This window comes from Solenopsis invicta, chromosome 1 (assembly GCF_016802725.1).
Source record: "Solenopsis invicta isolate M01_SB chromosome 1, UNIL_Sinv_3.0, whole genome shotgun sequence".
NCBI classification, from domain to species: Eukaryota; Metazoa; Arthropoda; class Insecta; order Hymenoptera; family Formicidae; genus Solenopsis; species Solenopsis invicta.
The window spans coordinates 27,212,220-27,230,057 of NC_052664.1; the positions used below are offsets into that span (position 1 = coordinate 27,212,220).

Sequence of the window (17,838 nt, forward strand, 5' to 3'; positions counted from 1 at the left end):
ATAGAGTAAATTTGAGTGATCAATCAAGATGAAGAAATTTGAAGAAATCTCAAGATTTCTTCATCCTGATAGGTCACTCAAAGTTGCTCTACCCGACGAGTAGAATTTTCGAAGGCACCTCAGAATATATAATTTATAGTAAAACTGTAATAAATTTTGTATCGAAAGTTAGTAGTATGAAGACCCTAAGAGCATAATATTTTTATATTAAATAATATTCCTGAAATATTAATAAAAAATAGTTATATGTCTACTCCTGATAATATTATCTAAATATTATATAAAGAAGTGAATAATATTTTTAATATTTTAAATATATGTAATAATTATAAATAGGTTTCGGGAAGTGTGAAGACATCGGGCGTACAGCTCATGTGATTTCAGATTACAAATTGATGAAATTCGACCGATCAGATAATTTTAATTCGAATTTCCTTTGGTCCGACTGGAATGAATTTTTAACTTCCAATCCTTCGTTCTCCAGAGCATAGTTCGATACAGACTCGGGTGATCCTTTGAGTAGGATCTTTGCGTTTAATAAATAACGAACTTTCCATTAAATGATTTATATATTTTTATAGCACACATTTTCAAAGTTGAGGGATTTTGTTCTAAATTTACGTTTTGTTATTGTGGAGAAATTTTTTTTAGAAAATGTCGACTCTTCTTTAGAAGAGTGTCTCACAAGTTATTTTATCCTTATTGTTTACTAAATGGAGAAAAATGGAAAGAAACGGGGAAAATTTTCCCAATCTAGCAACTTTTTTCAGAGTTAGCCATTTACATAAAATATAAATGATCATCACGTGTATACAATGAATTATGGCCAATATTCATAGTCAATTTTTATTTCAAGACTTAAGTAATGTCATAAGATACTAATACGACCGGCTCTCTGATTGGCTCATGATATTATAAGACGATCGTAAGACTTGATTTTAAATATAAAAATAGATTATGATAAAAACGGACTGTAAATTTCGACTTACGTTTTACGAGTTATCTATACGATAATCCATGGGTCATAGAAGATCCAAATTTTATCAGAAATGATGAAAATTATATTCCATTTTATTTTTAATATTTAACATTATTTTAATATTATTTAATATTATTTTATCGATATTAAAATCAAATATATTAAAAATCTTACAACTCAATTACTTTTTTTTATTTTTATCCAATTAATAATAATTTGCTTGTATTATCTACATCAGAGGGTGTCATATATTTTTTATTTTATGCAAACTATAAAAATTGAATAACATAATGCTGTTTGTGAGTCTTGGTCACTTTGAAAATAATTCATACAATTTTTATAAATAAATATAAATTTACAATCTTTTCATTAATATGTAATAAATAAAATGTTCACAGTTTTATATCCTCATTTTTTGCATTTTTAAGTATTTTTTAGAAAGTTAAATTTGAATATGTAATTTATTTTATAAATAAATGTTTGTAAATTTTATTATAATTTAAAAAGAAAACTTTAAAACCAGAAAAATTGATTGTTTTACAAAAAATTGCTATTTTTGCTATGCAAATAGTATGTTATTTCATTTTTAGTGTCCAACATATTAATGTGATCCAAGATTTTATGTAATCTTACTTTTGTTAAAATTTTAGTTTTTCTTTTATTTGTTGTCCATCTTACAGATTGGAGGCGAGCTATAGACTCGAAAATAAATGTAAAGCTAGAGTTAAAAAATTATTGTAAAACAGAATGACCTTGGTACCTTGGTGAGATCATCATGGTACAACATTTTTCAATTATTTTATTTTATAGCATACTCATATTTTACTGCTGTCACAAAAAAAAAACGTGATTTAAAGTTTGTAAATCACGTTTTTCCGTGATAGTAGTAAATATTAGCGCGCTATAAAATTTTTTAATTTTGAATTAAAATCTTTTAATTTTGTTGTATCAAAATTACTCTTTTACACGGTATTTGTTAATATTATATTATATACTTATCCATAATGTATTGTAATTCCTTGAAGGTAATACTATTGCTTAAAAAAATTTATCTTAATATCAATGAGGAAATAAAATGTTAAAATAATTTATAAAAATTTTAGTTTTATAAGCTCAGAAAGGCACTGGTTGTTTTTTCAATTTTTCAATTTTTATCTGTGTGTTTATGCGGTTCTCAGTTGAAAAAAGATTGCGCATCACTGGTTTACATAAAAAAATACGTGTGAATATAACGCAAATAATGCATATAGACGTAATCCTGTTTACGACACAATCTTGCTTTGTTCCTTAAGAGGAAGTAGCAGTAATAGTTTTATCCATTAACTTCATTGGTAAAAGTTTTCACTTTACTAAATTGCACGTGATTCAGCACGAAAAATTGCCGCAAGATTTAATCTGAAAAATTGGCTCAATTCTTATTTTTACGTTCGAAGAAATCCAGCTTGAATGAAAAGATTTTGTAATATTTGCAAAACCGCGGCGTTAATTATTAAATTTCGCGATGTTAATAATGTTGAAACCTGCTTATCAATCACGCGAACGGGGTCATTTATTCTGACTTAATTGAGTCTTGGAACATCTAAAAAATTATGAAAACCGTTAAAAATTTAACCGATCATGAAAACAAAAAATTAGCTTTGCTGCTGTGACTGCTACGCATTATTTTTTTAATAGCTCTTGTCGACCTCTGTCCCGCCTGTCGTTTTAGCATTTTTAAGCATAAAAATAACAATAAAATTGGTAAATCATTTGCTGAAATTGTACGACAAAATGTTCACCGACCTAAAATAAATAGTACAAAATTTCCGAAAACATACTGGCAATATTAACAAAGGAAAATGAGCGACACTTGAAGGCCTTGCTCGTACCAATGAGAAACATTTTCCTCGTTTTTTCTTATCTTAATGCATATTATCTTGAACATTTACGTTATCGAAATCGAATGTTGTACATATTTTAGAATTTTTATTCTGTTATACACTGAGAGAACAAATTACTAAGTTAAAATAAATGTGTTTTATTGTGTACCATTCAAATAACTTATTTATTTTAAACAAGTGAAAATTATTTGTTTGTGTAGTAAATATTATTAGTTTGACGTGAAATAATTATTCGAATAGTACTAATAACATATTTATTTAAATTCAGTAATTTTTTCCTCTCAGCGTATCTCGAAAATTATATTTAGCGCATCTGGTTGTGTTTCCTAGAAGTTAAATTTGGCTCCGCATACCGCGTTGCTAAATATATACGCGCGAAATGAAAAATGAAAGGAGCAGAAGACGTTCCGCTTCTGTCGATGATAAATGAATAATGCACGTAAATCTCTTTGACATTCCGATCTCGCGCCGATTAGCCGCACTTGCGTTTCCTTTTCGGAAACACGGCACCGTTACGAAAATGGCTCCGTACAGATATATTCACGAGCGTCGGAGCGTCCGACTTAGAATCCGGAGCCGGTGAATCGCGGAGATGAATCGCGGAGTGAGTTAGATCGACGGGGCCGGCCGGCCGGTCGAAGTGCGGCGTCGCGTCGTCGTCGCGGGTGCACACGTTGCGTTTGGACGTTGGGGAAATAGCAAATCGCCTCGTCGCGTGCCGAGATTTCCCCGCGATCGTTTTTAAATCACCGGATACGTGATAACGGAGCAAAATGTTGATTTACTCGGTACTCGCGCGAGGCGAACCTTAGGCGGACGCAGGCAGTCGGCTCCGATGAACATTGGTTCAACGATCGTTCCGCGAGCGAACTCCTGGATACCTACGTGTGTGCCACCTACATAATTCATATCGGTGTACAGAGCAACCGTTTTGACGAGGAGAGGAGAGAAAAGAAAGAAAGAAAAAAAAATGAGATTTGCGGACGGTGTTTTGCGGAGAATTCGTGATCGAGACGAGCGGAATGGTCGTGCGAATTCCTATCGGCCGACCGAACGAGACGACGACGACGACGACGACGACGACGACGGGATGTGAAGGAATAGCCGCAAGTCTCTTTCTTTCTTCTTTTCCTCTTTCTCCTCGCGGCCACAGTGCTACTGTGGATTACCGACACGCGTAATCCAATATTTCCGTGTAATTCATATCGCTGTTGGCTGCAACGAGTCCGCACGCGTCGATCCCCCGTATGGAAGGCACTTTGTCTTCGAGTAACATAAAGTGTCTAGAGATGTGCGAACCATTCGTATACGCGAATCGACTTGATCCGATCCGAACTGTTAAAAAATGTCGAGTTTAAGAAATTCGAATACGAATCGTGTATTATATATTGGCAATTTTATAAAATTATATTTAAAATGACTTTATATTATCCAATCAATAGATCACAATGTTTCTTAAATATTTAAAAAAGTTGTTATATATCGAAGAAGAAATATTCAAAAACCATTTAACGAGTAGTATCTGATTCGATAATCGAGGTTATTTTTCTTATAGAAATCTCATAGAAATCTTTTTTATTATCTGATGTTAATTCTATGAAATAATAATTAAATAATTAAATTGTTAATTAACATTTATGTTTCGACACTTCGATTCGATACGACGTCAAAGAATCTTGATTCTCACCTCTCTGGTAAAATGTACGTCACGGCATCTTAAAATTGTAGACGAATAATTCTCTCTTGCTTGATTTCAGTCCTCGTATTTCGGAAGTTATTAATTCAGACGGCGTGCGATTCAAAAATGGCATTGGCGAAGAGTCGATTGTGCATTTCTCATGTGGATCTCGTTATCGGGTTCGCGCAATTGAATTACAATCACGAAGAAAAATGTCGTGAACGCTTTGCAATTTAAAAAACCGTTTTAGAATTCACTCGACGTCGATAGACTTTGGAATTCCATTATCGTCATTATCGTCATTGTTTTATGTTGTACACTTGACCCAGAATATTACAGACTTGTCATGCTTTATTATTATAGCCGATTTTTCGATCGTTTGATCCATTTGTGAAATCGAATTTGCTTTAACAAAAAATTGTATGGTGATTATCTTGTTCTAAAAATTGTCTAATTTTTGCTTATTCCTTTAAATGTACAATCTAATTGAACAATTTATTTTAGATTAATAATTTTTTTTTAATTCTCAAACTAAAACTATTTTAATTTGAAATCTGCATGTGCTATAACATTGTCATTTTACAACTAAACATTCAAAAATATTCAAACATATATTTTTTAATTTAAAAAATCTCATTTTAAAAGACTTTATATTTTTCTGAAAGAAATTCAGAAAAGCGATATTTCAAGTCCTTATTTTTTCGTTTTTACACTGTTATAATATTAAAGAATCAAATATTTATACCAATTCCTCAACTTAAATATCCCTTTAAACATAGTAACGCAGCATAAGACAGAAACATCCGCGATTTGATTATCGAATTGCGTGTGTTAACGCTAGCTGTGCGGTCGCTTAGGGCTGTAAAGCTATCCTTCAACTCACCATGTGGGATCGCTGTGTTACGTGTACGCGGTGTACGAGTGCAACCGATCGAGCTGGGGTCGAGAAGTGGCGTGCATCGTGCGCTATCTCCGCGTGCGAGACTTTCATTCATCGGACTTATCGTAGCTCCACTATCAATGTATACGACCGGTCGCTATAAGTGACCTTGGGGTAGCTACCGCTGTCGTCACATGGCTATCACGTTGAATGGATGAGAAAAGAACGTGGTTAGAATTCATTACCTTCTGACATTGAGAGATCGTTTGACAGCCGCACGAGGAACGCCCAGGTTCATTCATGATACAATTTTGGTTATCAAAATTAACTTTCCTATTAAATTTCGATTTTATCACAGCTGCGTAAACTATTTCTCCTTTTTTTTAAATACTACACGAAAAAAATTCATGTTCAAGCAAATAAATTTATTTTAACATCATTTCCTTGATTTAAATAAATATTTCTCGAGTTCAGAAATAAATTATTTTGTACTAGCTAATATTTATTTAAATCAAGGAAATTATGTTCGAATAAATATATTTATTTTATTTTTTATTGTATGTGTACATAAAAGCGATATAAAAAATAATAAATACATCTTTTATTAATACCAAATGGGAATGATAAGAAACGGGATGAAGAAATCTTGAAATTTAAATGAACAATATTCGTTCTATTTTTTAACGCGAAGAATACTGGGGAGACCTGAATTCGAAAAAACTCCCTTTGCCAGGCGAGAATAAAAAGGAGATAATCATCGTCCTGCGGCGGTAACCCGACATCATTTGCGCACGTTTTTGCCTTCGTTTTCTCGCTTTACCCTCCCCCATTGCGTTAACGATGCGACACGCGCTTGTTGAATCCTGGAACAATTAGTAGCGCGCGTAATGAAGTTCGTCTTCTCGCTTCTTTTTTCTCGATAATACCCTCTTGTGCCTGAAAGACGAACGAAGCTCGATAATTTTACAGCAGCTGTCGTGGCGACGATTCGATCTCGCGAGCACGTGCTCGTCGAGGAGAGATCCCTGCCAATTATCGCCCCTGCCGTATCGGCTCGGATATGTTCATTGTGGACACATCCGATTATCGATCGGTCCACGTGATCGTCGAATGCGTCACCCAGCGTATATCCGGATGCCCCTGATGACCCCTGGCTTTTGTGCCGTTGCTGTTTGCTGGCGAATTTCTCCATAAAAGTCTCATAGGACGTGGCCTATCTCTCGGTTTGTATCTGCTTGTCGATTGAATCGAGGTGTCGTCTTTTCAATGCGCTTCCTGCGCGACATTGTTCGAGGAGTACGAATACCGTGAGCAGGTAGGGGTAGCACCGGTTACGTCGAAAAACGAGTCGATGGAAAATTAATATCCTTCCTGCCTCTCTCTCTCTCTCTCTCTCTCTCTCTCTCTCTCTCTCTCTCCCCCGCCCAGATGGCGAGCGAACGCTCCCGCGGTGTAATAAAGTCACTAGAGCGCGAATCCAAGAGAATGAAAGAGAAGACGAGAGGTGAGCGCGCGAGGTGAGCGGCAAAACGTGGCAAGGGGAGAAACGAAACAATAAAGAGAGAGAGAGAGGTGGAGGATGAAGGAGCTATGGATGAGAGGGAGGACTACGCAGGCGTCGATAGGCGGCATAGCGCGTAGGTCAACGTACTTTCTGCCAGGGCCGCATGATATATTGCCGCATTGGTACCTTCCCTGATTCGGCAAACCTGTCGCGAAATTTCTATTCTATATTCTGCGCGATATAGCGAGATCCTCCGCCCCTATAAATTGCTGACCGATGCGACGATGCTCTCGACTGACGTTCGTGTATGCGTGCGATATTCAGATTTTGGACGGTTTCCGATATTACGCGCGAAAAACGTACGTGCAATAAGATTTCGCGTACAAAATGAAAAAAAAAACTTGTTGAAAAAAAACGGCTTAATCTGTGTTTAAAAAGGAAAAAAAATAGGGTTGGTGCGTGGAGAAAATTTTCTCATGAAATTTACCTTGAAAATATTGTATATCAAACAGTCGTATGTTTTATAATCCGGATGTTACAGGACATTCGAGTGTATGTGCGAATATCCGGATGTAGAAACAGGAAATGGTTGTTCTCACCTGGAGCAGTAAACGCAGTAAACGCAGTAAATTCCGCAACGGAAACACTCGATAAAAGTATTGTAAAATCTGGACATGGCGAAATATTTGAATATTCAAGACATCCCTAGAAGTATTTAAAGTTGATCTTGCAAAAGATATAAGTTAATCACAAGAGGTTACTCTCTTACGAAATTAATCAAGCATCCATCATTAAAATCAATTTGAAATCACTTTAACATATATCAAATCTTTAAGAAATCAAATTGAAATCACTTGAGATCACTTAAAATCATACGAAATCGTTCAAAGTCATATGAAATTTATAAAAGATCGAAATTCCTTTAAGATCATGTTGAAATCACAAGAAATCGGAGATCAGTCAAGCATCCTATTCATGAGCGAGTTAACCTTGGTCAATCGTCGTTCCAATCTATAACAAAGATGAAAAGTGCGACAACAATGACACTATATATTTGCATTTTGTAGTGCAAGATTTGTAAAAATAATTATTTAAAAAAAATTCTTTTTTAATAATTTTTGCGAATTTATTTTAATGAAAATCTAATAATTTTTAAATATACTTGTATTTTAAAGATTTTATTTTTTTACTATTCTTATAATAAGTTTTATAATTATACACGATGATTAATAATTTTACTGGCAATATGTCGAATGTCACGTGTGCTTTCTAAATCTCATAGAGTGAAAAATTACTCAAAAAAATCACACAATTTTCATTCTTGATATTAGTGACGTTTCACTCTGCGAGATTTTAAAGATCTGCAATCTCAGTAACTACTCTCTGCAGAAGTTGCTAGAACTAACGCATTATTCCTTCTGGAAAATATTATTAATATAAGACGATACTTATCGAAAAAAAAAGAAGTGAAAGATCTAATTTATGAAACTTAGTCAGACATTCCCGAAATAGGTACGTCGACGCTTACAGTAAGGAACGATATTTGCAATAGTTACGCGACGCTACGAGCATGATCTTGAACGCGATCGCGTGATCTTCGAGCATGATTTATTCACGAGCCATTGACTCCGCCGACTATAAACCGTATCTTTTATTACGATGACTCACGCCAATGAGTTAATTGACTACGGAACAGCGAAGCTTTAAAAAATACTGCTACTATATTTTTACCCCCTTCCACGTCAAGTTTTCCAGGAATATCACGGATGATTTCTTAGGAAAGGTTTAACAATGAGACCACGCAACGGTTTTGAAATTATGTCCAACGATATCGCAGTACACTAAAAAAGAATTTGGTAATTATAATCAAGCTTAGATGATAATTACTAAACTTTGATGAAATAATTTCAATTAAATATTCAGATAATATAACCAAACATTTAATAATATTTAATAAACGGTTTAGTAATCAATACTATTGATATTATTTATTAAATATTACTATATATATATATATAAATTTGATTATATCAATGAAACATTTAATTGAAATTATTTCACGAAAACTTAATTATTATTATTAAACTCTATTTTTGGTGTAATTAAGAAGTAGTCATAATCGTTGCCAAAGTATTGCACAACAACTTTTAGAAAATTTTAACAATTTATTTTAATAATCATAAATTTAATCTTAACATGGTCTCTCGAAATTTAACGAAATTATTCATATAAAGACTAATGAGAATCAAAGCGCGGTTATAGATGCGCAACTATTAGTTGAAAAGCATTTTATATTATTATATTAATCGTCGTACGTTTCGACTCTTTGGAATTATCCTCGGAGAAAGTTACAAGAATTCCATTAAATGTACCTCAGCCTCACCAGATAGAGTCACTATCGGTTACCAAATCCGAAGTGTTATTCAATGTTTCAAATCTGTACCAAACAGAAGATGAAAACATAATCCCCTGTAACCATATAAAAATATTAGTAATGTTTAATTTTGATAAATTCTTGAAAAATAATCCATATTAACAGAGCATCTATCGAAGCTTTGGATGTACATACAAAGACCCACGTAACATTAAAACAACACTTAAACGGAACGTAATTTCACTTAAACCTATGTCCACAAGAAAACTAATCGAGGTTCAGCATGTGTCTGTTCGTTGTATCGAATGTGTTAACACATTCAAATATAAATACAAGATGTCAAATAAAACGTATAAATGAGTTAAACAAAGTGAAAGTCATATCAATAAATATAACAAGAAGCATCTATTTTAGTTTATTCAATATAAACAGATATACATGATACAAACATTCTGTACATGACTGGTAAATTAAAGTAAATTATTTTTTTATATTTAAATATAAAACATCTTTAAAATTAGGTCCTGCATATAAGAGGAATAGAAGACTATTAGATATTAGGAATAGGAATTAAAATTTTAGAATCAGAGTTTTTTTTAATGAACACTATAATATAGATTATAGATGAATAAGTTACGTTGTATTTCGTATGACACATCTATGTTTTACGTTTTATTCGTATCCATTATGCGTTACGTTTAATATTCATTAAGAAAGCTGATCCTAAAATTTTAATTCCTATTCCTAATATATAATATTCTTTTATTATGCGCAGGGCTTTAATCTTTTACTTAAGAATCGCTCATTATTCAACATTTAAAAAAAATACTTGATTAAAAGTTATTTCTTCATTTTACATTAATATTTTAATTAAGACATTTTTAACTTGACTGCAAGTAAATAAGCTATTAGAACTCACCGAGTAAATCATGTTTTTTGTTTTAAGATATTCTCTCTCTCTCTCTCTCTCTCTTTCTCTCTCTCAGTGTACATGTATCTTTTAGTTGAATTTTTTTGTTACAAGCCTGGCTTTGCATAAGATTTTGATTTTAAGAAATAATTTAAACGAAAACAAATAACGAAAGTTATTTTATATTTGCAGACGATCTGAAGCACGTGCATCAGGCTCTGCTACAGAGCGCTAAGCGCGCGGGTTCCTTGGACAATATCACTGTAATCGTGGTGTTCCTGACACCGCCGATCGAGATCGCCTCGCGCTCAAAGCCACTCCACGCGCATCAAGCACCGAATGGTCTATTACTGAACAACATGGATCCAAATAATCCGATTCCGTCGAATCACGATCAATTCGAGGTAAAGCCGGCCTATATCAAGCAACTGATTGATGACGATGTTGAACGTCCCGAGTTCGACATGGACTTTCTTCACAACAAAAACCCGTTTGTGTGCGGGAGGATGGCCAGCAATGGCAAGCGTCGCGATGACAACGATGACGAGTACGATTACACGGATATAGGTCCAGAAACCGACGTCGACGCCGGCGAGGACGTGAACAACAAATATCCGACTCTCGCCGCATCGTCGTCGCTCGATCCCTCCCCCGAGAGTGAGAAGTCGCCCGAGATGCAGGACATCGAGAAGCATAACGACGACAACAGGAACGACAACGATTATTCTAACCGCGACAACGCGAACGTCTGCCCGGTGGACTCTACGATAAACGATGGCGACGTAGACAATCGTGTCCGACCGAGTGACAGAGACGTTCGCGCCGCGGACGATGAAACGCTGCGCGACGACGACGACGCGCGTATCGAGACTGCTGCCACGCATACCGTCGTGGACGATGAGTCGCCACCCTCGCCGCGAGCTGCTAGTAAGTGCAACTTGTCCGTTGTAAGGGCCCGGCTGTGCGCCGCGCTTATATACGGTTACGCTTATCACGCGGTGAGCAATCTGTTCGTGTCGTTGGCGAACTACATCTCGAACTCGTTCGTCGCTCACATTTTCGGTCTACGCAGGAAATGAGCCGTGTCTTCGCGCGTCTCGCTCGGCCTCCCGAGTGACGGCTCGAAGAGGATTCGATCTTCTTCGGCCGCCGAGGATCACGAAGAACCGAAACGGACGAAGTCGAGAAATGTATATGTCAGCGACATGTCGGCGGATTAACCGCTGGCGCACGACGCGATGTCAAAAAATGAAATATCATCGCCGTACGCTCTGCGATAAGATTGCGCTAGTTATTATGCGTATCGCAGTGCGAAGTGTTTTACGTCGTTTTGGAGGAACGATGCAAATTATCTTGCACGATTGTGTCTAGTTCACAACAGAGTCTAGCCACGAGATAGAAACTTTTGCTTTTGTCCGTCGCTTTTGTCAACTCCATCTCTTTTAATTGAATTTTTTTTATTACAAAATGGAGCACATTTTTGCTGCCAAATTAATTAATTAGTACTTTTTTTATTCTTAATATTGACAAATTTAAAGCCATACCAGTTTTATCTTCACGACGCTGTCATTGCTCAAATGTATCTAGTACATTAATCTTAACTATACAGATTGGAGTTTTCGGGACCCCAGCGCAACTTGCTAAATCAAGATTTGTTCGCGTTTCTGAACTTTCCTTTTTCTTTCAACCGATATATCTCGAAACTTTTTAGTTCTATCAGCTTTTACATATTACATATTTACATATTACCTATTCCTTGATCAATTCTCCATCGACTGAAAAAAATTAATTGAAATATGTCCATTTTTACGAAAGTTACGATAACAAATATGAATGGAGTCCCAGGAACTCGAATGTGTATATCAAGGGTTAAGATCATAAGTAAGATATGTATACCCCCTTTTTTCATAGAATTTGAGAAATCCCTCGTGGCCAGACTCTGTTACAGAGACTCTCCAGTCTCCAACATTAGAAATTCTCCGTTTAGAGTGTTCAGCAAAGAGGACAGTATCGATATTGTTAACAATATCATGTTTTTTTTTTTTCGAGAAAAAAGCCAGTATTATTTCATACTCTCGTACGAAAGAGCGAGTCTATTGTAGGATACGCAGCTATTTAGATGCGTGTTACAACGTAGTCCTTCGTGTCACGTTTCCTACATATGCGAGAGTGCATCGTATAAGAGTAAAATTGAAACGCATTTGAATGCACAGTGCGTTCGATGCGATTTACATCATTAAAAAGAGTGCTGTGGAGTGCATTCTGTAATGACCCGCTTTTCGTCCTTACGTACCGCACAGATGGAGCTTACCCTCCTGCATTATTCCCACTTTCCACCGTGACAGAAATACGACGAACATTTTTCTCATAGCATTGATCATTCGTTACATCCGTGATCTTTACTGGGCTAAACAGAGCCCGAAATCAGTCTAAACTGTTATTTTTTTCCCGACAGAATGTCACGCTGTTTTTACACTGGAGTTATCACGTTTCTTCCTTTTTTACATTCCGATAGCTACGTTATCATTATTAATGGCCTATATGTCGCCGTGTCAAGCATAGCTATAATTAGCGTAAAATGTTGACGGCATCAGAATCGTAGTTTTTTCTAAATAAACCTTTGTCGAGATGAGTTCAGCTTAGGCAAAAAGGGAGATATGTTTGATTATCGTGACTCATGTGCAAATTGTGACTCTAATGAACAACATAATTCAAGACATAGCAAGTTGACGGGAATAGCGAATGTATCAGCGAATATACCGTACGAGAAAACCTGTTTCTCTAATTAACTTTGAAATTGATTATATTTAACCCGCATCGGCAGCACCGCGAAAAACGGAAATTGATGCTCAATAAGGGTAATAAAAAACAACGTAACGCTTTAAATGCGCTTTCGCGATAAGCGGAAATATCAAACGTCAGGTAAACGAACCTCGTAAACGGGGCATCATAAATCTTCATTATTATTATTAGATAAGCAAATTTTTTAAATGCAATATGTCCAAAAACAAGAGAAAGACTGAACTATAATTATTTATGGTGAAGGAAAAGATAATATTGTTAGAGCAATAATTAGTAATCAATGTGATCATATCCTTTTAATTATTAAATTTTTTATTAATTGTTAAATTATTAAAAATTAAAAGGCAGATTTTTTTCGTTAATTAAATTAATAAACTTTGACTTTTATTAGAAAATTATATTATTAATTTATTTGGCAAGTAAAAAATTTTAATTATTCTGTAATACTAAAATATACGATAAGAAAAATGATCTGATTGTTGCTCTCCATATAATTTTTGACACAAATTTGCAAACATAAAGATATAATGCTTATTGCATTATTAAAGCAAAAACATTTTTATAATGTTTGTTTTTAATATTTAACTTAATTTTATATTATATTTATATTTATTTTTAATTTTATTTTTCTTAATTTTGCTGTTTCTTAAATGCTCATTATCGCAGAGATTTTTTATATGAAAATTATTACGCTATGTCCGTAACATATGACGATATTTTTAATCACTGAGAAATGACAATCGTACAAGGGTAAATTAATTAATGTAATTTATATAATTTAATTTATATTAATCAAATTATATTATATGATTAATTAATATATTTTAATTTATATTTATCAAATTATATTACTTGATAAATTAATGCAATTTGATATGTATATCGGGCAGGCACAAGATAATTTCCCATTTTGGTTATCACCAGTCGTTTCAGATAATTAAGAAGCACGAACCATTATATGTCCCTGGCATATCGCCAAGTACCGTTAGAGTCGTTCAAATTGAGCGCGCAACGGCCGAGGGTTTGCGCCGGCGCGCCGCGATTGGCCGGCGTGGCGCCCTCGCGTCGTCGATTCGCCGTGGGACGGCCAATCAGGCTGCGTGCCGCCAACTGTCGCCGATCGTGTGCAGGGGGCTTGCGGCGGCAGTCCCTCCCGAGTCTCGTACGGTCGTAAGTGAGTGCGCGTTTTTGGGTCTTCGAGTTGAGTTTTCGCGACGCATCATCGTGGTGCCGATCTCCCGGATCTGTCCAGTGGATCTATAGCGCCGTTCCGGTGTAGCACCGTCACCGCCCGGCGCTTCTCGCGCTTCACCGACACGCACGAGGCGCGGACGAGAGGAAGGTTCTCCGAGGTACGTCGCCCGCGTCCCCCTTCGCTGTCGCTTATTGTCGGAAACCCCGGGGGCACCCTGAATTACGTATTTAAATTTGGAGGTGACGCCGTCGCTGGCGGCGACGTTGCGTGGCGTCATATTCGGAATAGGTTGCCGCGTTGACAGCGAGCTGCGTTGTTGCCGGCCGGCGACGATCCGCTGGTCGAGACCGGCATATGATCTCGACGTGCGCGATGCGCGTGGTCCTCGATCCTCGGCGTGGACACGAACACGAAAAAACACGTCCTACGCCACGATAGTTGGCTACGCAGTTTCATCTGCGAATAGGCGTAGAGATCTTTTCGTGTATGTGTCTGTGCGTATATATAAATGTGTGTAGTGAGAATCGAAACTAATGATGTTATACCGGTTTCGAGGCTTGGACCATGCCAATGTCTCCACTCTTTGTCTCTCTATTTTCGTTTTCTCTTTTTTCTCTTTTTCTCCTCTCTGGCGTTTCTATCTCTATCAATGTAGATTGACTTTAATCACGATTTAATTTACTCTTTATCTTTCTTGTAAATCTTAAAACTGGAAAAAGAGATAAAAATCAAATAGATCAAAGTTAATTTACGTCGATATGAATGGACGTTGAAAAATGATAAAAAGTAAGTTATATAAATCAGAGATTAAAGTTAATCTGTACTCTCCTTGGTATAAATGGAATCTCGTAGATGTGAATGTTACGATTCGATATTTCTTTTTCTCTCCTGTGAGAATCGCAGGAACTAATTGCATCGATATCGAATCGAGGTCTGCGTCCTATTACGCTCTCGAACATTCGCTACGAGTTCTTCGGCTTCTGTCTCTCGTGCGAACGTGAAAAAAGGAAGCGGCGGGCTCCGGTGCCGGTGGGAGGAAGGAGAAAAAGACAGTGCCTCGCGTCATGCGAAGCGTGTACGAAAATACCACGTTGTGAAATGACTGCATTGTGTATTAGCCTGTCGTCATCGTCGCTGTCGCTGTCGCCGACGCGCTGAGAACGAAGTTGCGTTTCGCGATTTGTCAAATGATTCGTTCAATCTCGCAATCGGTTAACCCTTTCAATCCCTTATCTTTTTTTTTTTTTTTTTAATTTTTCTCTTATTATTTCTAACAGTGTGTCTAATAGTCGGTACCTGATTTTTTCATAATTTTTCTATTGACGGTTTTGGAGAAAACAAAATATTATTGTGTTATTGTTCAAATATTGTTTAGCAATTTCTCTACTTGTTAAAATAAGTTTAACGTTTGATTTTTATTTACAATTACGCGGAGTTTATGCCTCTCGCTTTTTACATTTAGTATATAAACTTGGAGAATTCCTTAAAAATTCTCTATTAAATTTGATATCTTAATACGAAATTATACTTAATGATTAATTTAATGGGCAGCTAGTCCTCTAGTTTAATGACGTACAAATATTTCTGTTAATTTCGCGGAGAAAGAACCCCGCTTAAATCGCTTTCTGAAAGTAAACACGTAATTTGGCCAAAAAGTTTTGCATGTTTTATCATGAATGTTATAACTTTCAGCAGCATGAATACATAACGATAAAGTATTATGTAAAATGATTAAATATTGTCAATGTTTATATTGTCATAGTTTTGCGTTGAATGGCGCACTTTTTATTATTTTACGTTTTGTAGCTATTTATATTATTCAAAATTTTATATTAGATTATTTTTTTATAAGTTTAAAGGAAACTTCGGTGGCACTAGTTCACATCAATGATCATCAAAGACATTGAAAATTATGCACAAATGATTATTATAATAATTCAACATTGATTCTTTCAAGTTTATTCTTTATCGCTGCCTTGAATTGCACTAAAAGTTGTTCGCTTTTAGTAAACTTTAAATACAGTGAGTGAAAAAAGTATTTGTACAGGGGATATTTTTTAAAACTTTATTTTTAGAAAATAAATGTTAATCAGCAACGTATTAACGAATACACTAAAAGAAAAAATTTCTAAATTGTGATAAATATTTAAATAGTGATAAAATATTTGCTTACGGTACATAAATATTTATAAAAAAAAAATAATGCTTAAATTAGTGGTTCTTGTACTAAATAAACATTTATTTACATTTAGTAAATATTTTATTAATACTGTACATATATTTGAATAAATAATGTTTAGAATTTTAGGAATTTTTCCTCTCAGTGTACATATATACGTCGTTCGTTATTTATAAATTGCTAATTAATGTTTACTTTTTGAAAATAAATGTTTTAAAAATTTCCTCCATACGAATATCTTTTATACTCACTGCATACAATTATTTCAGTTTAAACGCAACAAATGTACATTGAGCTACGCTTAGCTATAAAAAAAACGGACTTTTTGACCAGTTGGAAGCTCGTTTGTGTGCGACTACAAGTAAGGGTCAATCTACAATAGGTGTAGTAAGCCTTGAGAAATTGACTAATTGTAGTTGAGCATTCTCCTCACATTCCACTGTGATTGGTCAATTTCTTACGGCTCGAGACTACCTACATCTTTTGCAGACCCTAATACAGAATTAATTCTGCATCTGATGAACAATAAGTAATAGAAGAATACCTTTCCTGGGAGCAAAAGCAATGCTTTCGGGAACTTTCTATCTCCTATTGAATATCGGATCATCATACGTCGAATGTCGGATGCAGTGTGAGTCTTTGAGTCTTTGGCTGCATTCAGAAACATCAGAGATATCTTATCCTTGTTGTTCGCCGATTGTTAAACAAGTATAAAATGATACTTATTGTTAGATGCATCCAAGCTATGTTTCTGAACGCATCTCATTGTCAGCGTAAGTTATAGACAATTTTTATGTATAGAACATTTTCGCGTGTTGCGTAGGTTGTTTTATGTATTATATAACAGCCAAATTCCTACGTTTACACATCGTCCGTTAATTGAGTTTAATAACATCCGTAGTTATAATTACTGATGTAAAATGTACAAATGCTAATTAAATCCAGTTTTATACTACCAATCGAATTTAACTAGCATTTATACATTTTACGTCAGTAGTAAACTACGGATGTTATTAAACCTGATTAGCGGACGATGTGTAAACGTAGTTAATGCCACGATTATCTTCAGAAAGAAACAAAACAAAAAACAAGAACGCCTAAAGGCACAGAACAGTCGAAGATACAGATACTTTCAAACGCAATTTTCAGAAAATCGTAAGCTAACACGACATTTCTGAATTTTATAAAGAAAAGAAAGTAAAAAAAAAAATTTTATTGCAGAATATTAACCCGCTTTACTAAAGCGTGAAAATTGTACAGTTACTAAAGTGGGATTTATCAAATTGCAGCTTATCTAAAGTTAGCGGTAACATAAAATCTTTATAGATTTACATAAAATTGAAAATTATTATTTTTTAATATTTTTATTTTACTTCGAAGCTTAAATTATCATCAGATAAAAATTAACCAAAAAAAAGAAAGAAGGAAATAATTATTTATATAAAGCTCTGATTAAT

The 17,838-nt window shown here is 35.0% G+C and overlaps 1 protein-coding gene across 2 annotated transcripts in view; it reads left to right on the forward strand.

Annotated features, from left to right (window-relative positions):
* LOC105201938 overlaps window positions 1–17,838 on the forward strand; it is a 69,007-nt gene that overhangs the window by 36,156 nt on the left and 15,013 nt on the right. For both annotated transcript variants that reach the window (XM_011170231.3, XM_039452864.1), the window contains exon 8: window positions 10,398–11,132. In XM_011170231.3, coding sequence (XP_011168533.1) covers window positions 10,398–11,132 — 735 coding nt within the window. The remainder of the gene's footprint in view (window positions 1–10,397; window positions 11,133–17,838) is intronic.